The sequence below is a fragment of the Cyprinodon variegatus genome, unplaced genomic scaffold, assembly GCF_000732505.1.
Source record: "Cyprinodon variegatus isolate N-32 unplaced genomic scaffold, C_variegatus-1.0 Scaffold255, whole genome shotgun sequence".
Taxonomy (NCBI): domain Eukaryota; kingdom Metazoa; phylum Chordata; class Actinopteri; order Cyprinodontiformes; family Cyprinodontidae; genus Cyprinodon; species Cyprinodon variegatus.
The window spans coordinates 332,045-353,836 of record NW_015150708.1 but is presented as its reverse complement, the minus strand read 5'-3'; the positions used below and the strand labels follow the sequence as shown (position 1 = coordinate 353,836).

At 36.7% G+C, this 21,792-nt stretch overlaps 1 protein-coding gene across 1 annotated transcript in view; it reads left to right on the top strand.

The window, feature by feature from the left end:
• adamts20 (ADAM metallopeptidase with thrombospondin type 1 motif 20) overlaps positions 1–21,792 on the top strand; it is a 134,184-nt gene that overhangs the window by 80,280 nt on the left and 32,112 nt on the right. Inside the window, exons 19-28 of the mRNA XM_015382335.1 lie at positions 807–933; positions 1,047–1,257; positions 1,348–1,512; positions 1,619–1,789; positions 3,090–3,209; positions 4,324–4,431; positions 7,153–7,317; positions 9,255–9,524; positions 11,765–11,926; positions 13,758–13,934. Of these exons, the coding sequence (XP_015237821.1) occupies positions 807–933; positions 1,047–1,257; positions 1,348–1,512; positions 1,619–1,789; positions 3,090–3,209; positions 4,324–4,431; positions 7,153–7,317; positions 9,255–9,524; positions 11,765–11,926; positions 13,758–13,934 (1,676 nt within the window). The remainder of the gene's footprint in view (positions 1–806; positions 934–1,046; positions 1,258–1,347; positions 1,513–1,618; positions 1,790–3,089; positions 3,210–4,323; positions 4,432–7,152; positions 7,318–9,254; positions 9,525–11,764; positions 11,927–13,757; positions 13,935–21,792) is intronic.

The window sequence follows — 21,792 nt, the reverse complement described above, 5'->3', positions numbered from 1 at the left end:
GGTTATCGGCTACATGAGTTTTAAAATATTGCCATATCTGATATCGGCCAAAATCCCAATATCGTGCATCCCTAATAATAAAACTTTATTGATCTCACATTGGAGAAATTTACCTCCAATTACCAGCGGGATGTCAGACCCAGCGTTTTTTGTCAATGGGAAGAGAGCCAAATGCCGGTTTTTAGCAGGTCAACCCATGTTTGAAAAACCAGGGTTAACCTGCTTATTTCTGTGGGAAAGAGGTTTATGACTTTCCAGTAGGATAACTCTGCATTTTACCCCTGTCAGATCTGGCCACCTTTTCTGTCCCTGCTGGAAACAGGCCTCCCCACAACATTAGCCTCATGAAACATGAGGCTAATGTCTGTTCAAGGTGGTGCAGACTTTTTTTTTTTTACCTCATAAAGAATTTTAAAATAAAACTGCACTAGATTGACCACAAGTACAAAGAAAACTAAATACTAAAGCACTTCACCTAACCACCAATGGAATAGTACCAGTTTGCACCATAGTGGTTGGGTCCCTCTATGACACATGGCTTATGGCAAATCAAAAACTGGAGCTTTGATTGAATACCTTTTTTCCTGCCTCTCGTCAGTAAAGGGGAAATTTGAGGATTTGACGAATTCACAAAAAGTGTTAGGTGTAAAACTGTCACGCACCATGTAGCCATTCACACACCAATTTCATTTAGGTGCAAATCTGAAATAGGTAGGCACATTTTTGTGGGTTCTTGGACAAAAAGGTTAGAGTATGGTTACAAGATACCCTCTATTGCCACTCTTCATTTTTTATTCTCTGTTCAGGTGAAAGACGACGGAAGACAGTGTGTGTTCGGAAGAGTGATCACCTTGAAGTGTCGGACCAACGCTGTGAGCATTTACCTCATCCAGTTGCTGTTACTGAGCCATGCAACTCTGACTGTGAAGTCAGGTAGGAATTAGGGGAAACAACTCAGAAATTAAATCAACATGTACACCCTCAAAGAAGTCCGACAGGTACTTTCAAACTTACAACCATTCTTTTTAACCTTTCTTTTCTCTCAGATGGCATGTCGCTGGAAAGAGTGAGTGTTCAGCTAAATGCGGCCCTGGCTACCGCAGCCTTGATGTTCAGTGTATGAAGTATAGCCAGATGAAGAGAAGGAGTGAGAGGATGGAGGCTAGCGTCTGTGCAGACATTACAAAACCTCAGACGAGAGAGATTTGCCACGGGGATTGTCTGCTTAAGAGCTGGCAGTACAGCGCCTGGTCACAGGTAATATCTGCAGAAAAAATTGTATAAAGATAAGACACATAGAGCTATGGCCTTACTGCAGAAAATGCATTAAGAAACCTTCCTTTTCAGTGTTCTAAAACGTGTGGACGTGGGATCCGCCACAGAGAGTCTTACTGCATGAACAACCTGGGACGGCGATTGGTAGAAAGAGAGTGTAGTGAATACGAGAGGGTGGTAACCGAGCCCTGCAACGACCAGCCGTGTCCAAAATGGACTGTCAGTGAGTGGAGCGAGGTGAGCCCTCACAAATACACACTAAAAACATTCATCATTTTTGTGGGGGGTTCGTAGTGCTTCATTTGCAGTGAGTAAACCTCTTGAAATCCCTAAAAACCATCAGTGTCTGGTGACCTGTGGGAAAGGAATGAAGCACAGACAAGTCTACTGCACCACGGAAGCTGGGGAGAAAAAGCTGAGCGAACATTTCTGCGACCCGTCCAGTAAACCATCCACCGTGGGGAGCTGCGAACTCCCCGGGTGCGCAACATGGCAGGTCGGCATCTGGGGAGCGGTGAGTTCAACAATCATACACTCATTAATACAACTTTCCCTGGAACAAATGCCTACAGTGCCTAAGGTGACCTTTATGAAAAATACACGTAGTAATAGATGCTTTCTGAAAATTAAGGTTTTTTTCAGTTGAAATTTAGCAAGTCTTTCCCTTTACATTCTATAATTTTTAGCACAAAAAAAAAACATTTTGGAACTTACCAGGCATTTTCCTGGAGTCTTTTTCCTTTATCAGGTATGTCACAAGGTTGAATAGACCTCTTTTTGAAACAATCGCTCTTTCTTATTACTTTAACAGAAACTACCAGGTATATTGCTGTTTTTTTCGTAATACATTCTAGTAACTTAGACAGTAATTGCAGAATGTCTGAGAATTTCCCGGAAAGGACCATTAATTTGTGGAAGGCGACTTTAAGAGTTTAGTCTTTAATGCTACGGACCTCGGTTCTGATCCTGCTTGTGTTACGGTTGACATCTGGTGCAAAAACTTTGGCAAGTCCTAAAAACTCACTGTGGGAACCCCTGAATATGGCAACAGCTGAATGGACACAAACAAACCTTAAAGTCCCAGAAAGTCGTTTTTTTTTTTTTTTTTTTCAGAATAAACCTTTAATAAAGAGCGTTACTTCATTTTTCACCATTTAAAATTTCTGCTTCTTTTAATTTATCGACTGACTTCTACGTCATCTGATAGATAAACTCCATATACCCCCTCTGCAATTCTAACGTCCATTTTCTAAGAGATACTTCTAATTCTGTTGGAAATACTGAAATAACATTCTCTCACACATGCAGCACCAGGTTCTCTTTTTTCGCTCTTGTCATTCATATGTTTAACTCTCAAACTTTGGATTTAACTCTATTTAGCCAACTCAGAAAATATTTCTTTGCAATTCATTCACTAGTTTATATGTGTGTGTGTTATTTAGCTTTACATGTTTATGTAAAGTAAAATAGCCATATTTTTAGAGGTGGAGGATATCTACCCGTCTTTGCTTGTTTGATTGTAATTTACTGGTCAAATAAACCAATCCCAGCACTTCCTCTACTCTTGTGGTATTTCCAGACGTGATTGAGTGGTATGTGAAGTAACAATTAGGTGAAGAGTCAGGTTGATTCTGTGTGTAAATGTATGTGTCTGTATATAACGGGATGTCAGAGTCCTAATCAGCCTCCCTTTTACAGGCCTTGACTGAGCTAATGTCTAAAATATTGACCTGAAAAAACAAACCGGCTTTAACTAGCTGTTTTATTATTTCTGTTTATGTTTATGTCTGTATGTGTGTGGCTTTGTCTTTCAGTGTGCGGTGACCTGTGGACACGGATACCAGATGAGGGCTGTGAGATGTGTCCAAGGGGACTACGGTGACAGAGTGGATGACAGAGAGTGCAACGCTGCAGCGAGGCCCAGAGACACTCAGGTAAGATTAGAAAAATGTACTTAAAAAAAAAAAAAGACAGATAATTTAATTGGACCAAGCAAATAATTCTGCTTACACTCCATAAATCTTTGCAGATATAAAATTATATATTGTATTTTAAGAGATATGATGCACCTCATTGTGTTTAAAAAAAAAAGATTGTATCTCAATCATACAAAGATTCTTTTTTTATATATATATATATATATATATATTTGTGTAATTCTTATGTCCAGTGAATATAAATATATTATTGCCTTTTTACTGACACAAAATATTGCATATCTTCCTTATTTTGCAAACAAAATAAATTTTCATACCCATTAGTGTTTTGAGCTGGTACAAAATAATGTCTGGATAATACTTTGTAACATTTTTGTTCTGCGTGTATATTATGTAGCAAAAAATAATCTAGATAAAAATGTGCTTTTTTAAAAGTAATTCAATAGCCTGATAAACCAGACTAAATGTGAGATTAAATGTGTAATTTAGTCTGGCCCTGATGAATGAGACATCAGAAGATTGTTGATGATAACAACACGTTCTTTTTCAAACCGTGTCTGTGCCTATTGGCCAACGCTCTGACCAATGAGCACAACTGACTGTGACGTAGGAAGCGCGACAGAAAGCTGGTGGGGGAAGGTAAACACACATAGCCTGTCGGTAAAACGGTGAATACGTCCTTCTTCAAAATAAATGAACGTAGAGCCTCTTCCTGATCATGTTTCAACAGAAATCCCAAGTCTAATCCTTCCAAAACTGATTCCAAAGCTGAGTCAAATGAGAACTGTTCAATAGTTGTTGCCATCTTCCGTGTTGTGCTTTCTCCAGTGTCATGCAGCTTAGTCATCACACCCTCAAAACCCCGCCCACTTTGCATCCAAATATCTAAAACACATCTTTGCATTGTGATTTGCCCGCCAGTTCTAGGGCCTGGGGCATTAATTGAGGTTAGACCACTCGTAGGTAAAAATGATTTTGGCCGCTGGCGGGTTTGGTTAGTTTACTAGGCTAGTAATTCAATGCAATGCTTAAGTCTGTTAGTACAATACTTAAGTTTACCTAAGAAGCAGTTTTGATTTTTTTAAGAAGTAATTGTTGACATGTTTTATAGGACTGTGAGATGCCTGCGTGTCCACGAGCCTCTGCACCTCAAATTACACCTCGGCCTGATAACTCTGTTCAGCTTGTGACTGAGTGGAGATATGGCTCCTGGACGGCGGTAAGAACTTTCGAGTTTGATGCTTTTTTGTACTTTTTTTTCTCGAACTGGTGAATGGGTAGGTAGGTAAAATAATTTATTTGGCAAAAACAACAGATTATTGGTAATTAATAGAATATTCACATAATTTAGCAATCAAGTAATTGTTAACTACAGTATGCAGACAATATAATTCACCTGTTTCTGAAAGAATAACCTACTTAGAGCAGCAATTAAGCCAGAAGGGTGCCAAAATGTTACACATTTATAGAGCAGACCATACACAAGTAGTTGTTGAAGTTTGCTATGCCTTTTTTTTTTTTTGTATTTTGAGGATCCTATATACAAATGATTGACGTAAGTATCTTGCTGTTTTTCAGGTACAATGTGTTCTACATTGCTGTTATTTTTTTCTTTCATGCAGTTGCCATTTTCAGGGTTACATGTTGACAAATATGAATCCAGACACATAGATTTAGAGGCCCCTCAATCTTCCTTATAGTTTGCATTGTTAAATAAATGAGATGCAGATACAGTTTCAACATGACCATACTGTACATACCAAAGAGGATTTTCCCAATTTGGTATGTCTTTCAGACACACACAGATCAATGCTCTTGTATGCAACATGCATATATTCTTGCATGATACATTAAGTTGTATATCCTATTCTATCTCAAATAGGTACCGAGATAAAGAGAGGTTGACTATCATACATATAGGGGCTCCTTAATAAAGTACAAATTCAAGTTAATTCTGGCTAAGGAAGACTGATGGTTTGAGAGAGGGGTTAAGGAAGCCATCTTCGTTAACCTGGAAAAAACATCTCTCAGCAGAGGAGATGCTCTTAGACATAACCTTTCACCTACTGTACTTACAAAGCACTTTTAGGAACAATACTCAAAAGATTCACTCCTCATCTACCCTCACCTCACTTCAATGAGACATGACCGAAACCACTAGGGCTAAAACAATTAACCGGATTTATCGTGATTAATTGATTATTGAAATAATCGTCAACTAATTTAGTAATTGATTAATTGGTAAATGGAGTATAGAGACTCTAAATCATGCCTTTAGCTGACAGAGCAACCAACTTAGAACAGTTATTATACCAAAATTGTAAAAAAAAAATATGTGTTCCTTTTTTGTTTTTGATTTTTTTTTTTTTTTTCGTCTGTCAGTATGCTCTATCCAGAACACCTCAAGTGGAAAAGTTAGCGTGTAGGATTAAACTTATTTATCAACTCCCACTCATACATTTATTGGTCGCTGCCATGTTAAACCTCTTTATTTTGCAATTGGAACCGTTTAAAATATTTTTGTAACTGTCATGTGGCATCATTATTATTTTAAATTCCACTAGCAAACTTAGAAGCTTCTTATTTCCTTCCGTTCCCCCAGTGAATCTGGCTTTCTGTGTTCCTTTAATGAGGGTAACTCAGAGTACAGTTAGCTGACTGATATCTCCAAATATCCTAAATATTATGATAATATACCAATATTTAAAAGAAATCTCATATGTAGAATAAGTCCACTCAGGAAAACTACTCTCTAGTTATTATAGGGTAATTCCTCTTTCTGGAACAGGCTTTGTTATGAATTGCTTTTTATTGATCATAATAAATAAAGCAGGAAAACAAAGATATACTGTAAAAAGAAAACTAAAGGAATTTTGATCAAATGAAAGGACAATGCAAGCCTGGAGTTCTGAAAGCATCAACTACGAACTGTCTGAACGTGGCAAGAATGAAAACAAAACTTGATACGAAGAACACAAAAAAATATCCAGAAGCCCAAGCTGAAAACACACAGCTGGAGGCCTGGAATTGGAAAATCACCAAGGGAGTTACTGCCTAAAGAAATGCAGGCATCAGTGTTTATAAATTGAAACTTGAGGTTTTGCAGTACTTAGTTAAACTGACACAGAGAAAAATATGAAAATATAAAATGCATTTGGGTAAAACCACAGTCTAGGTGGCTATTCCTGTTGATCATATTCAAAGTGGCAATTTTTTTTTCTGTTTTCATGATATAACTACATAGTCCATAGATTACCAGAGACCTGTTCTATATCTGGAGGATTTACAGAGACCCACAGCTTAGCTAAATTTGATAGATTGGAGCAACGTACAAAAAAATCTGGCCTTTATGAATAACAAAAAGTAGAAGCCAATGTTACAGGAAAGCAAATACAAATTATGTTTGCTAGAGTTTGCTCCGGTCAGGTGAGACTACAAAGGTAAAGCACGGTGTTGGCAGCATCATCCCGACTGGGGATCCATTGGAAAGCTTAGATGAAATCATGATCATATCTTGGAATAGCTCTGTCAAAGTCGAGATTCTAGTCCATTTTAAGAATCCTTGGCCACATTTGAAACATGTTGTCCGACATTGTCTAACTCTCCAATTTGGCAAAAGCTGCTGATGACATTTGCAGAATAAAATATACAATAAATATGTTTCTTGGAAATAAACATCTCCCTTGTGAATTTAGCTGACCATAAATGCACTTATAGAACGTTTATTAAGTATTTGATAGGATCTTTTAGAACTGGAGGTTGTGTTTATCATTTTGGTGGGATGATAGTGCAATTTAGTTATCCATATTGAAACTTTTAAGTGACATAAATTCAAAATAATCAATTTTTAATAGAAAATTATGTTTTTCTGCTTGCACTGGATCATTAACTATGTGCCTTTTCTGTCCAATAACTTCTTATCTTTTTTATTTCTTTATAGTGCTCGGTGTCTTGTGGCAAGGGGAAGCGTGCACGTTATGTCAGTTGTAGAGATGCTCAGGGAGGAGTGGCTGATGAATCGTACTGCGTTCACTTACCCCGCCCACCGGAGTTCTCCACCTGCTTCAGCCCCTGTGGCCAGTGGCATGTCAGGGAGTGGTCTGCTGTAAGTAAAAAATCTGAAGCGTACCAGTTTCATAAGCACAGGAATCATATGGTTTATATTTCAAGTTAAGTCAAAATCATCCTGAGATGATGCCTTGATCTTGGAGACTTTTTTTAATTATCATTATGCATTTTTTAAAATAATTTACTATTGTGTTTTTTTTTATTTCAAGACTTGTGATCATACAGTATCAGAAATTCCCTGTTAAATAAGTTTTTAAATCCAAAGTTAGGGAAAACTCCCAGTTGTATTACTGCAAATTGAATATACCACAATAGTTCTTGTACTTTTTTTGTCTTTTTAAAATTTACGATTTTTCACAGTTTCAGGCACAGATTTTCCCATGAAAGAAGCTGTTTATGGGAATAATTAAAAGTCAAACTCTTTTAACATTGGGGAAATTATAGATGACAGAATATCTGTGTAGAAAAACGATAGTAAATAATTAATGAAAAACAATTCTAGTAGAATAGATCAAATAATGCTCAGCAGGAATTCAATCCCCAAATAAATTTTGTCCACAAACTGAGCATTCAAATGCCTGATGGTGACCAACAAATAGTGGAAAAAGTAAAACTGACATAGTTGATGTTGATATAGATTTCTTTAAATGTCCTATCGCTCTCTCCAAATTATTAAACATTACAACTGAAATGTTTTATCTCCAAAATCATTCCAAGTCTGCTTAAACAGAAAGATCAACAAGGCTTGGAAAGCTGCTTTAATCTGACAGCACTTCACACTTACATAGCTTCTATATTTGTTTCTGTATTGTAGATATACCTGTCTAAACACATATATGTGTCATTATTGGTTTAAGCGATCTGACCCACATGCAGAGAACCACTCAGAGACTAAGGGAAAACGTTTAACAGGTTTATTGAATGTTGATGAAACACATAAGTAGGAGGCAGAACTCAGTGGCCTGGTGAACCGGAACCGGAAAGTCTGAAGGAGAGGTCCCAGTGATCAGTTCAGGGACCGTAGGAAAGTTGACTGAGGCTTGAGGGAATTAATCCAGAGGAGAGGAAACTCGTTGGAGAGCGGACAGGTAGAAATACGTTGGACCCAGAGGAGTAAAGGAGCGGACTTTAACTTGGTTTTCCAATGAGGACTTGAACGGAGTATGTGGAGGTTAACCCCTGCTCAGTGTGTACTCAGTAATCCTTCCAGGGGTAGAAGGTCCAGGTTATCCAGTTACACAGGAAAAGGCTTCCTGCCGAAGAGCAAAGACAATAACAACATTCGACTCAGAGAAACAAAGCTTCGGTTAGACTCTGCTAATCTCAGCTTGGCTGGAATACCCAAAACTGGCAAACACTCTGGCGTCGAGGTAGAGACAGCCCGCTGCTCAAATGCTCCTCCGGTAATGATCCAATGAGCCACAGGTGTGCAGGGAGGCCCAACGAGGAACAGGGCACCACCTGGTGGTGGAGAGAGAAAAACACAAAAACAGCCCACACAAACTGGATTCCTAACAACATGGAAAATCTTAAAAACATGTCATCTCTGTTTTGCTGTGTACTTTAGGTAGAGCAGTTTGCTGAAATTAGCAAATGCCATCATCTTTATATACTGTTGTTACGAATTGTTGGTAATTGGACTCTTAACATAGTGTATTTCAGTATGGTTCTAATTAATTACAGGCTGTCCAGACAGAAAAAATCTACAATCAGTGCAGGATTATTTTGTCGTTCTACAGAATCTAGAGGCAAGTAGAAATGCAAAAAAATAAAAAATAAATAAATAATTCAGTTATTTGCTCAAGGAAGAAATGTTGTATACTGAAAAAAGCAATTTGACATATATAGTTATGTGACTAAGGTAAAATTATTACTTGTTACATTTTGGCTAGATCTTCTTATGCACTTTTGAAATAAATGGTTAAAAAAGTACTTTTTTGATATTTGGCAATCTCTTCCTTTTCCCTCATCCAGTGTTCAGTTACATGTGGTGTTGGAAGGGCAACCAGACAAGTGGTCTGCTCCAACTACCACCAGCCAGTGGACCAGTCTTTCTGTGACCCAGATGAGAGGCCTGCAGCTGAGCAGGAGTGCACCACTGCTCCATGCCCATCCACCTACAACCATCAGCACATTTATGAGCAGCCATATGGATATCCTCATGATCCAGGACATCACCCGGGACACAGTAGCTGGAACGTCCCGTCAGCAGACAACCAGTGGAGGACTGGACCATGGGGCGCAGTATGTTCAGCATACATAGCATGTTTTAGACAACAGCAGTGAGGAAAATATTTTTTACCTGTACTTTGACTGTACAACTATATGATTTTGCTCTATTATTTTGTGAGTCAAGATAATCTTTGAGGTTTTTGGGGGGAGGAAGCAGATGTTTTAGGGGTTTTGATCTCTCGGAGCTGAAGGCCATACAGGGTAAAAGACTATTAGATACAGATCCTTTTTATTGTGTATTGTGTGTTCTGACAATGAGCATGTTGGAAAATCTGACAGGTTTTAGAACAATTGTAAATCCTAAGGTCCAATGAAGCTGCAGAACGATCAACTTTGATCAAGGTAAAGGGTTATGTTTTGTAATCTAATATGAGTTAATTTAATTTAACTTTTTATATTAATGTTATTCCATGTTGCTAGTCCCATATTAAATAAACCCTCCCGACACCCTGCTCAGGCTAGTTTAGGAGGAAAAACTTGAAGTTTGTGCTGTCCTCCCCCACATGCAGATAGTACTGAGTGTTCTGCCTCCCTTCCACAGAGGGGATGCATCACTATAATTTGAATCAGCCTTCCAATTACCAATGTCAAGGCAAAAATGTTCCCTGACTTTTTTTTAGAAAATGTTGCAAATGCAAAAAAAGCAGCTGTTTTGTTCATAGTTATATCCTCTTGGTGGCGATGGAAGCACTTTGCCATGTGTTAATGTGTTAATGGTTAAGATTTTGGAAAATATCTTAATGGCATAATTCCATCATTGGATGAAAAAAAAATCTTTTGGCCATTTTACTGTTATTTAATCCTGACTGATTCGGGAGAAAATATCAATATTAAATATTATAATATCTTTTTAAAACATGAATATAAAACTATAAATCTTACTGCAATGGTTTCTTTTTATTTCGGCTTCGTCATACCACCCCAATAGATCAGGCCTTGATCAGCAAGAGTACAGCTCTGTGTGCTTTCTGGTTGTGATTTCACATCTAAATAAGGAGAAACCCTTATAGAGTCATTTTAAATGCTTTAAAGGGTTTAAATACAAGAATTTTTGCAGACCATCATCAACATATTATTTATTATCTGATGATATTGGTGGGTTAACTTCAGCTCCCTTCATCACACATAGAAGAACACAGAGAGAACAGAGAAACTGATCATAAGATAGGATTTAAATATAGGGCAATCCATGAAAAGAGAATCTGTAAAAGATGTGAGATGAAGGTAGAAGTTCAACAGCTCTAAAAATGTAGCCTGTGCTGCAGAAAACATTTCAGATCAATGGCCCATTCAAAGTCTCGGGCAGCTGTACTCCTATTTAGAACCTGTGGTGATTCTTTAAAAGTTAAGGCTGTCATATGCACCCCACCCCACCCCCCTATAATAACTAGTTTTATGTTACATAGCAAAGAACAACTGGATAAACTGTCAATCTTTAGGATTTCTACAGATATTAGTAGAATTAAGTTGCAATTGCAGACTTAGCAGGTATAAATTAGAGCTGAAACAATTAATCAGATTAAGCAGATTATTTGGGGTTATTTGATTATTGAAAAATTTGACAACTAATTTAGTAATAAATTAATCGTTAACTGGAATATTGAAAGTCCAAAACATGCCTTTAGCTCACAGAGAAACCCACTTAAAGCAGTAATCATATCAAAATTGTAAATAAATATATAAACATTTTGCATTTAAGATTTTTTTTTTATTCCATCTGTCAATCTTCTCTATCCAGAACTCCTCGAGTGGAATCGTTTTAGTTTCACCTTTCTTAATTTTATTAAAAAATCTTTTTTAAGGAAACTTTTGCTCCCCGAATGTTAATTGGAAAAAATAATCGACAGATTAATCGATTTGCGAAAATAATCGTTAGCCCTAGTATAAATTCAAATGAATACAAATGTGTTGAGATATCTATTAGGAAAAAAAAGGTAAAACTATTAAAATCTTTCTTTTAGCTGATGTGGTGATGTGGTGATGTGTTGGTCTATAACATACACATTCCTAATATAATAAATTCAAGTTTTTAGTTTTATCTTTGCAAATAGTGAAAGAATTTTATTCTGTAATTCTTCTGAAATATATGTGTGCATCATTTTTATTTTTTTACTTTTATTATTGTATAAAATTATTTTTCAGTAAACAACTGAAAGAAAGTCGGATTATTCTATGTAGAATGATAAGGGATTTACTTTAACCCAAATTTATATAAGTAATGGTCACAGGCTTTGTATTTTTTTTATTTTCAGTGTTCCAGTACCTGTGCAGGAGGTTTTCAGAGGCGGGTGGTGGTCTGTCAAGATGCGGATGGACGCAGCAGCAGTTACTGTGATGAACGAGTCAAACCTGCAGAGACCAAAAGCTGCGACTCTGGGCCCTGCCCTGTGTGGAACTATGGGGTCTGGGGAGAGGTGAGACGATTTTCTGACTTTGTTCTACTTTTGTCATCCTGTTTAAGACTGTTTTACTTGTGCCTGACTTTTTAAAAGGAAAATATTTATTGTTATCATTGAAAAGCATAAAAACACTCCAGGGCTTATAAATTAATTTGTGTGTGCACATAACAGACATCAACAGGCAAAATTTAAATTACAATGTTAAAAGAAACAAAAGCAAATAATAGCAAAAAATACCAATAAACTGAAACAGTTGAGAAAATAACATACATGATAAGGCAATATGTTACTAGAGCATCAGGTAACTAGAGAATATTTAAAGACCAGGAAGAATAAGTAAAAATAATAAAGGATAATTGGTTATGGGTGTACTTGTTATGGTTGAGCAACAACATGCTGGCCTCACAAGACGGATAAAAGTTGAGGTAAAGGGAGTAAATGTTTTTACTGGTTACAAAGTTTAAAAATCTCTGCTAAAGGTCTGACCTTTGAAAAGGGTTTGCATACATAAAAACACGTGTAAGCTTGCAGGTGCAAGGCATCTTGCATGTGTAAATAAACAGAACGACAGAGGGAAATTTAGATTGGGTGTGTGGCATGAAGATGCAGATCACATGCCTGTAACCAAAACCCTGTTTATTAATCCAGAAACTTACTGTGGGCATGTTTTTGTCTTGAATATCCCTCCTATGTTCCTTACTGTTGGTTTTTCATCACAATTAGGTAAGTATTTCTGTGATAGCTGGTTTTATGACTAATGCTATTGCAAGTTTATGTTAATAAAGTTGTATTGTTCCAAAAAAAGTTACCGTATTTTCCCGACCATAAGGCGCACCGGACTAAAAGGCGCACTCTCACTTATGTGTCCCATTTCTGTATTTAACACACACATAAGGCGCACCGCACCATAGGGCGCACCGCACATTTTGAGGAAAAAAAAAGACGTTTAAGTGCGCCTTATAGTCGTGAAAATACGGTATAAAACAAACCACTGGACTTTGTTTTGAAGAGGTTTCGCTTCCCATCTAAAAAGCTTTCTCAATTCAAAATGTCTGAAGTAGCGTTTAAGTTACAGGCTTATAGAGTAGCCGAAACAAAATCCTTGTTATAGTTTAGAAAACAAGCAAATTGGACCAAAAAAACAGGTCCACCTCTTAGTATTCGGGAGTCGTTGAGGTCGTTGTTGGCCTCCAAAACCCAATACTGCCTCTGAAAAGGGAGTCGTTAGGGTCATTGTTGGCCTAGCTAAACAGGTGAGGTGTTTTGATCCCCTGCAGGATGAAGAACATTGCGTTATGTGTTTTCGAGAGCTGAGTCCTGAGTCCGCCCCCTCTGTTTAAGCTTGATTTTTCTGACTCAACATAAATGGCTTCCTTCACTCCCCTTTCAAACCATCTGTCTACTTTGTCCATCAAAGCATCAAACATCTTGCCTGTTTAACCAGGCCAACAACGACCCTAACAACCCCCCATTACTGAGGGGTGGACCTATTTTTTGGTTCAATTTGCATGTTTTCTAAGCCCTAACAAGGCTTCTGTTTGGGCTACTCTATAAACCTAGAGCTACACATTAGTCCAGACATTTTGAATCGAGAAAGCTTTCTGGATGGGAAGGGAAACATCTCAAAACATGAAAAACAAATCTAGTGGTTTGTTTTTTAAGTGCTTTGGAACAACTAGGGCCTGGATGACTGAGAATCCTCACCAGAAAAATTGTATTGTTTAAATAAAACTTAAAGACAGCTTGACCACATTGGAACAACAATTGTCCTACTTCTGATAATCATTTCAGACCTATAGTCCTTGCAGCATCAGAATATTTATGTTTTCTCTGCTGTTTTTCTCAGTGCACACAGACTTGTGGTGGAGGTAGGAAGACTCGCTTAGTGGTGTGTCAAAGGCCCAGTGGACAGAGGCTCAATGACTACAACTGTGACATCCTGGAAAAGCCGCCCGACACGGAGCAGTGCAACCTGCAGTCCTGCCCAGGCTCTGCGTCCTGGCATCGCCAACCATGGAAGCCGGTACGATAGTACTAATTTCCCTTCAACACTTACTTTCCTCGATAAGGGCGCATTACTGTGAAAAGAGATCGTGTATTATGATATGACTTCAGGCAGAAAACTGTAGGAGTTCCTGAAGTAAATACCGGGTATCAAGCTTCACTGTTTACTAGCCAATTTCAGCCCACCCAGATGGGCCCCTCAGTGGCATGGTGCTGATTAGAATGCAAAGAAAGCAACAATGTGGCTCCACCTAGAGAGTCATTAAAAACACATGGAATCCATTTGGACTCCTCAAATTAAAACCTGTAAATCAGGACAGCCAAGTCCAGCAGTGTCTTAGATTTATAAAGGCATGCTTGTGGGAAGTATTTATTTCGTATATTAGGCGTGAAGAAAATTATCTCTGCTGTTATAGCTCTCTTCACCCTGTATCTGCAATACACAACTGTATATTTGTGTATAAGAGTTAATATTATGGTCTTTATTGAACAGCAAAAAAGGCCTTTAAATTTTTTTTTTTGTATGCATCTTTGTACAGTTTGATTCTTTTTTTTTTCTAAGAGCTAATTTTTGTAACAGAATATTTAATACTTCAATGGTGCTCCTGGTCAGACCTCTTGTACCTTAATATGGGTAAGTTCAATTTGTACAGTAGAACATATTTTTCATTCCTGTTTCTTTTTTTTTTTGTTAATACTCTCAATTAAATTGAATAAAAAAAAAATAATTTCCGTTGATGATCTCGAAAATCTTAATATCACAGTAAGAAAAAAGTTGAAATATTATCTTAGAAATTCTATAAAGTTATGTGAAATTACAATTAAATATAACATTATTTGGAGAAAAAAAAGATGATAGTACATGATTTTAGTTATCGTTAAGAATTTATGCTGTCTGGCGTATGCAAACCTCTGAGTTTGATAGACGGTGCCTTTGTAATCATTACCTCATCCCCCCTTAGAAAAACATATTAAGAAAGGTATATTTATTTTTATTGCAGTAGCATAATACACAAATCATTAAAAAACAGCAGGAACATCTTGGTGGGGGAACACATCCCCATTGAACAGACAATTGGCTGTCATCACCAGCACTATTGTGATGACTTTATGGGAGTGGCATCTGTTACAGGGAGCTTTGATCAGATGAAACAAAGGTTAGCCTAAACGATGATCTAAAACTGCAGGTCATTATAGGCTTGTAAGAAATGGATAAACGTCAGGAGAATCTTCTCAGGACCATTGTTAGGAGTGGTGGAGAATCGAAAGGAAATATTTGACATGGGAAACAAAGACACTTTCCTGCGGTGCATTAGAAAGTCAGCTCAAGACTCCTCTTTGATACGTGACTTTACACAGGAAAAAAAAATCTAAATCTATAAGTAATTTTTCTTAAAATAAATGCAACTTTGTCTCGAATTAACATTTAAAATAAAACGCCATTGTCGTATTTTGAGCATGTATAATGTAATTATCTTATTTTAAGAGTAAAAATACTCATTCCATTGGCAGATCACCTTATTTATCTACTCAAAATAAGGATAAATGACAGAAATGACTTTTTTTGGAAACACTTCAGCTTTGCAAACTTGGGCTTTTCTCTGGGCCATGGGTAGGAGCAAATGCATTAATAACATCAGAAAAAGCTTGACTTAGCTACCAGACACTTTCCTTCAGTCATAAACCTATCATTTATTGTAGCTTTATGTGCAGGTGGAAGAAAGTCTGCGCCGTAAGTGGTTGGGGGTGTTTAACATCCCTAAGCATATCTATTCAGAGTGAAATGCCATTTTTGTGATGCCTACTGTATGAAGAAATATAATTCTTGTTAAACTTCTGAGTATCTGCAGGTTTCACGACAAGTGAATAATTTAATTCAAGAACCCAGAGAGAAGGAAGTCTAAGCTTAAATTCGCTGCACTCTGGCTTGTCTGGTTATTCATTAACTTGTTTTATTTTATATGTACCTGTGTATCATTTCAGTACAGCCTAGAAGTTGTCTTAGATTCAGACTTGAAGACAGTTGAATAGTAAAGGCTGGAATTGCGCAGTGACAGTTTTGTTTGAGAAGTTGCAATATTCAGACATCATGGGTCCGTTTCATGAAGCAGGTTTACCTAAAAACTCTAAGTTTTATAAACCTGAAAACAGGGAAACTCTGACTTTTCCATTTCACAAACAGAGTTTATTCAACCTCTGTTTCAGTCGCCGTAGTAAGATTCTCCCCAGAGCTAAAATGGTCGGGAGCAGGTTTTCTTCAGTAAACTTGAATGTTCTCTGTGTCCACTATCTTCACAGCCAGTCACGTTGATTTATTTCCCGATTTAGTCCAATTTTTGTTATAGTTTTGTGTATATAAAAAATAACATATATCATTCACTAGGTCCATTACATGCATTAGGTTTTAAAGTCGTAAGGAAATCATATTTAAATGTCAAATCATTCATGCTTAAACATGTGAATAAATGTACTCTTTATCAGATGATATTGCACCAAAATTTAGAACATTTCTATTTTTAAACAAAATCCTGTCTTAATCTTGAACACCTACATTCGGCTAATCATATATCAAGTCAGTCAAATTTTTTTGGTCGTAGCCTCTTGATTCATATGTCGCAGCTAAAATAAGAATCTTCTCAGAGTAGTGGTGACCGTTACAGGTGTATAATTGGAGAACGAATTGTTGGCCTTTTCTCAACTCACAAGAACCCTAGTATGTCGCTAAGTATGTTCTTTAGGAGAACACAGAAAAGTATGGACTTAGGAAAAAACAGGAGTACGCAGCACAAATATGGGTCATTTGGAACAGAAGCATACTAATGACATCACCACATGCTCAGCAAATTTGGATCTGCTTTTCACTTCCTGTTATTAGTAGTCTCTAGATAATAATACATTCTGACTTTTTTCATTAATAATTGTTTAATTATTTCATTATTAATAATTAGCACAGTGAGATAAACACAAATCAAATGAACATTTTGCCAAATAAAACAAAAATATCGCCACCATAGCCAGCGGTCCTTGACACATGGCTTTGGCGAGAGAGGACAGCTGCAGATGGGCGAGGATAAGACCTGGCTGCCATTAGCCTCGGAGCTCCGAATGGCATGGTCCTCTCAACTTTGGAAAAAATGTTTTAAAAGACATATTAAATCAGTAAATGGGCCATATAGTGACACTTTTTCTAGTCTTTTTCTAGCCTCAAATGATCTTAAAACATACTTTCATTTACTTTTTCATACTTTTACTTTTTCAGCAACAAAAAAGAGAACTTTTAACTTAATACTCTAAGCTCTGTGAGCGCTCCATTGAAAGGTGACGGAGGAGACTAATCCATGACGTCCGATACAAAACTCTCCTCTTCTTGCATGTTTCCGCTGTCCATAGTGTTCCTTTGACGGTGTCGTTTCTAAGTCACCAATTTAGTGCTACTTGGTCCCAATGGAATTTCCCATTGGGAACCTACTAGCACTAAGTTGCTAACTGGTTAGCAAGATGCTTCTGAGAAACCGGCCACAATTAAACCTTCTTGCGAACCTTCCGCCATAACAATCTTGCCGTCTTGATAAACGACCAATCAAATTAACTTTATTCACTCCTGTAAAGTCGGGCACCACCCGGGAGAATTTGAAACTGCAATGTTGGGAACAGCCGTTTCCCTACGACTTTACATAGAGAGACAAACATTGCATGTCCGTTTGACAAGGATCTTATTATGATTGGCAATTTTTCACAGAGAAATAAATATTTATAGGAAGCAGATTCTAGATCTCAGTTGACAGGAAATCAGATGACTGATTTTTGGTTTGTTTAATATGAACGAGATACAGATCATTTTATTTTTATTTAGTTATATTTACAGTACATGAACAATTACTGAAATTATTTTCAGATTACACATATATAGAATCATTAAAATTCATTCAAATTAAATTACACTAGGGTTAGGATTCAGTCCATGAAAACAACCAAATGAGCCTTCTGGCACAATCTGAAGCCGTTCTGTAGGACTGATAGGCGCTTATAATGGCCATTTATTGGGATGATAACATCCGAAGCGTGGCTGCAAACAGCAACTTATTTACTGTGTAAACGAAGACTGAATCAACATGAGGAGGCACCCATGAGATGATGCACGTGTCCTATATATTAGAACAATGTTTTTATACTTAATTTTCACCTGCTGCCAGAAGATTTCACCGAAATAGATACATTGATCCACTACCACTCAAGAAATAATCTCGTAATATTATCAAGGTCACAGGCTGTGGCAAGTCGTTTTGATATGTACTAGTTACTGAAGTTACTGAAGCTACTGTATATTCCTGATATCTGAAAAAACATTTTTTCTTTGTCTTAAGGACCATTTCAAACAAAATTACATTCTCCACATCTAGAATAAACATTCTGGACATATAGAAATGAATTTCAGATCTCCACATTACTGGTCAGCATTTGTATTATTTTAACTATGAAAACACATTTTCAGATATCATAAATACATTTTCAGTCAAGCTGGTAAATGTCAGAACGGCCATTTAAAATGTTTAAAACATTCCTAGATATATAAAACTTAATTCTTACTAGTATAATTTATTTTTTTACTTACTAAAATTCAGTTTCTGCTACAAAAATGTAATTTAGAAAATATATTATTACCGTTCAATCGAGGAGTGTGATTTTGATCAGGAAGAATCTTATTTTAGTGATTTTCAAATAGAATTACCAACAGAGAGGAGTGTTTTTCATTAATGTAAAAACGGCCTGCCATAGACACATCATATAAACTTGTGCGTTAACTCGAGCAGCAATCTTCTTCTTTGCCACCTTCCTCTCCTTTGTGGCTGTAGTGCTGTTTCTCTGTCTTTTAAACACATTCTCCTTTTTCAGTTTATTTCTGCATTAAAATCTCTAGTTCCAGTGGGGTGAAATATGCACTTCCTGTTGTCTGTTGTCATGGTGACTCATCGAATCAGTGCTCCATTGATTGATAATGGCTATTCATACTTGTTGTGCACATGCTGAACTCTTAGTGGTTCTACTTGGAGTTGATTGAACTAATTCATGCGGATTTGAATCTGAATTTGTTAAACCTGCTTCGTGAAACAGACCCCCTATCAGTATTTAGATACATCACCTGCTGGATTACCTTGAGAACAAGTAAATGGAAACCACACAGGGAACATGTTTATTGTTCAGAAGATTTATACAGTACCGTAAACAGCAAGTTTGGTTAAGTTTGGATATTTGATATTTGGATATGTTTTCCTAATGTTTTGGTTAAGAGACTTTGTTTTATATTTGGATTATCCTGTTTTTTTTTTGGAGTAAAATAATATCAAAGCTATATGTATAACAACAACTTGTTTTGCAATATTCACAAATTTTACTGATGAAGGAGGATACGTATCTGCGTTATATTAACTCTGACATAATTTCAAGATTAAAAAAATTCAACCTTTTGTGTTAATCTCAGTCTTTAAACCTGAGAATAGCAAGGGGTGGGGCAGGGGTCTTTAATTATGCTACTGCAATAAAAAAAAAGGTTAATTTAAGGCCTTATGGCTTTCCATAGATACCTAAGCAAACGTGACACAAACAGTAGCTTTCAAAATAAGTAGAACTTTTCTTCCTGTCTTAGTTGATCATGTAGGCTGGAAATGTAAAGTTATGGCATACATTACCTTTAGAAATCAGTGAGATTGGAAACCAACAGCATTGGCAGCTGCTGTGCGCCATTTTGAATAAAATAGCTGTATTTTCTTGACTTGTATTAAGTATTATCAGGGCTCACGGTTTTAAAAAGTTTTCTTTATATGGAGTGTTCTTAAGTGCAATTAATAATAAGCACACAGATACCATTGCTGCATACATTCATACTCACAGTCCGTTGTCGTTTCTCTTTCTATGGCCAGTTTTTTTGTATATATATATATATATATATATATATATATATATATATATATATATATATATATATATATATATATATATATATTTCTGAAGCAAAAAGTTCTAGGGTGCTAAATACTCTTGCAAGGTGCTGCATGTGTGTGTGGTCATTTGTTCCAGTTCTTATTGAACACTTGAATACAAATACCTTCCATTTTTCAAAACACCACTCTCTTGTTGCTGGTTAACGTCCCTTCTCTTAACTACCATGCTATCGTACTTGAAGTGTAGTGAAGCTGTTACAATTTAATCCTGTCCTGATTAAAGTCTGCATGTTGTCATCATAGGAATGAATGGCACAATATTTTTGGGCTTTTATTCTTCCATTTAAACTATGATTTGTGTTTAGAATAGAATGATTAAAAACATCAAAGTTTGGGGTTTATGAAATAAAAAGGGCTGGAATCACTAATATCTTGCAACAAGAAGAGGTCTTAGTTGGTTAGGAATTTGTTTTTTCTTCATGGAGTCTGGATGTTTTCTTCACAAATGCGTGATTTCTCCCAGGGTGCTACTGCTTCTACTTTGAGGGATCTCTCTGAAGCTCCCTCATGTATGTCTACATGCATGTTTTCCCTGCATGTCTCTATGTTGCCCTGTGATAGAGCTGTAAGCCATTGTAACTTAGCTCTCACACAATGACTGACTGCACCAAAACTCTGCAAAGAGATGAGAGTGTTGATTAGGACGAATGGAAGAACTGGGTAGATGCTTTTGATTTCATTGTAAACCATCCTAAATTCAGACAGGTTAAAGGTACATGCATTTTAACTACATGAATAGAGCAATATTAATGTTTTGTTTAAATAACCTTTCTGAGTTCTACCATTGACACAAACATTTGGTTGCCCTCAACCTTCTCACATTGATCTTTTTCTTGATTTTTCGGAGACATTGATATGTATTTGACATCATTGTCCGATTGGACAATGAACACATGTCCAAAAAGGGATTAATTTTGGTCAGGAACTATTTGTAAACAGCAAATGTTTTAATCTTACAATAACTTTATTTACATTAAGGCAACTTTTACATCCCTGCAAATAAAATAACTGAGATTAAAGCCTCTTGCTGTTCTAAAATTGTTTCTGACCGACCTAATCCCTTTTTCAACACACAATGGGTCCAATAGGGCAACTAAGACAACTTTTACATCCCAATGGGTGGAAGAAAAAGATATCAAAGCAGTACCAGCTACACTAGAAAAGATTTATCTTCAAATATTAGGCAGTGCTTCTTTGTTGTTGACAAAATATATTTGGAGGAGTCAATGCAATGCAGAAGAAAGTTAAGGATGTAGTATCAACTATCAAACACGTTGGTGGTAGCATCATGCTGTGGGGCGGTTTTGCAGTCAGACATACTGAATTAGTAGCTGTTTCCAAACTCTGATACTTCACTTCTGTCTGGCAACTAGAGTGATCCAAATAGGTGCACATTCCGCTCTCATACATTTTGTAATATCATTCAACCCAATAACAAAATGTTTCAGTGACAATAAGGAGTAAATAGATACTCTTCACCCTGACGGTAATCACTAATGTCTAGATTGACTGCAAATTTTACATAAAAAGAAACCGAATAAAAACATGGTAGCCTGAGAGACCACTGACAGACCAGGTTACTCTCTGTCTAAAACCAGGGAGAAAAACAGGTGGAACGTGAAGTAAAATCCAATTCAAGAAATTAAACTGTGATTATTTTTCCTCTCCATCCAAACCCGCAAAAAATGCTGAATTTTAGCCATAAACACTCTGGATACATATGATTAATTCTTTGTTAATTCAAACTCCTGCAAGCTACTTTAGATTGTGATTGGGTAATTTATTCGGATTATGTTTAGATTAGGATAACATGAAACAGTCAGTTCTTATATCACGTTGGGATCATCTGAGGTGAGGACGATCCGAACGTGATATAAG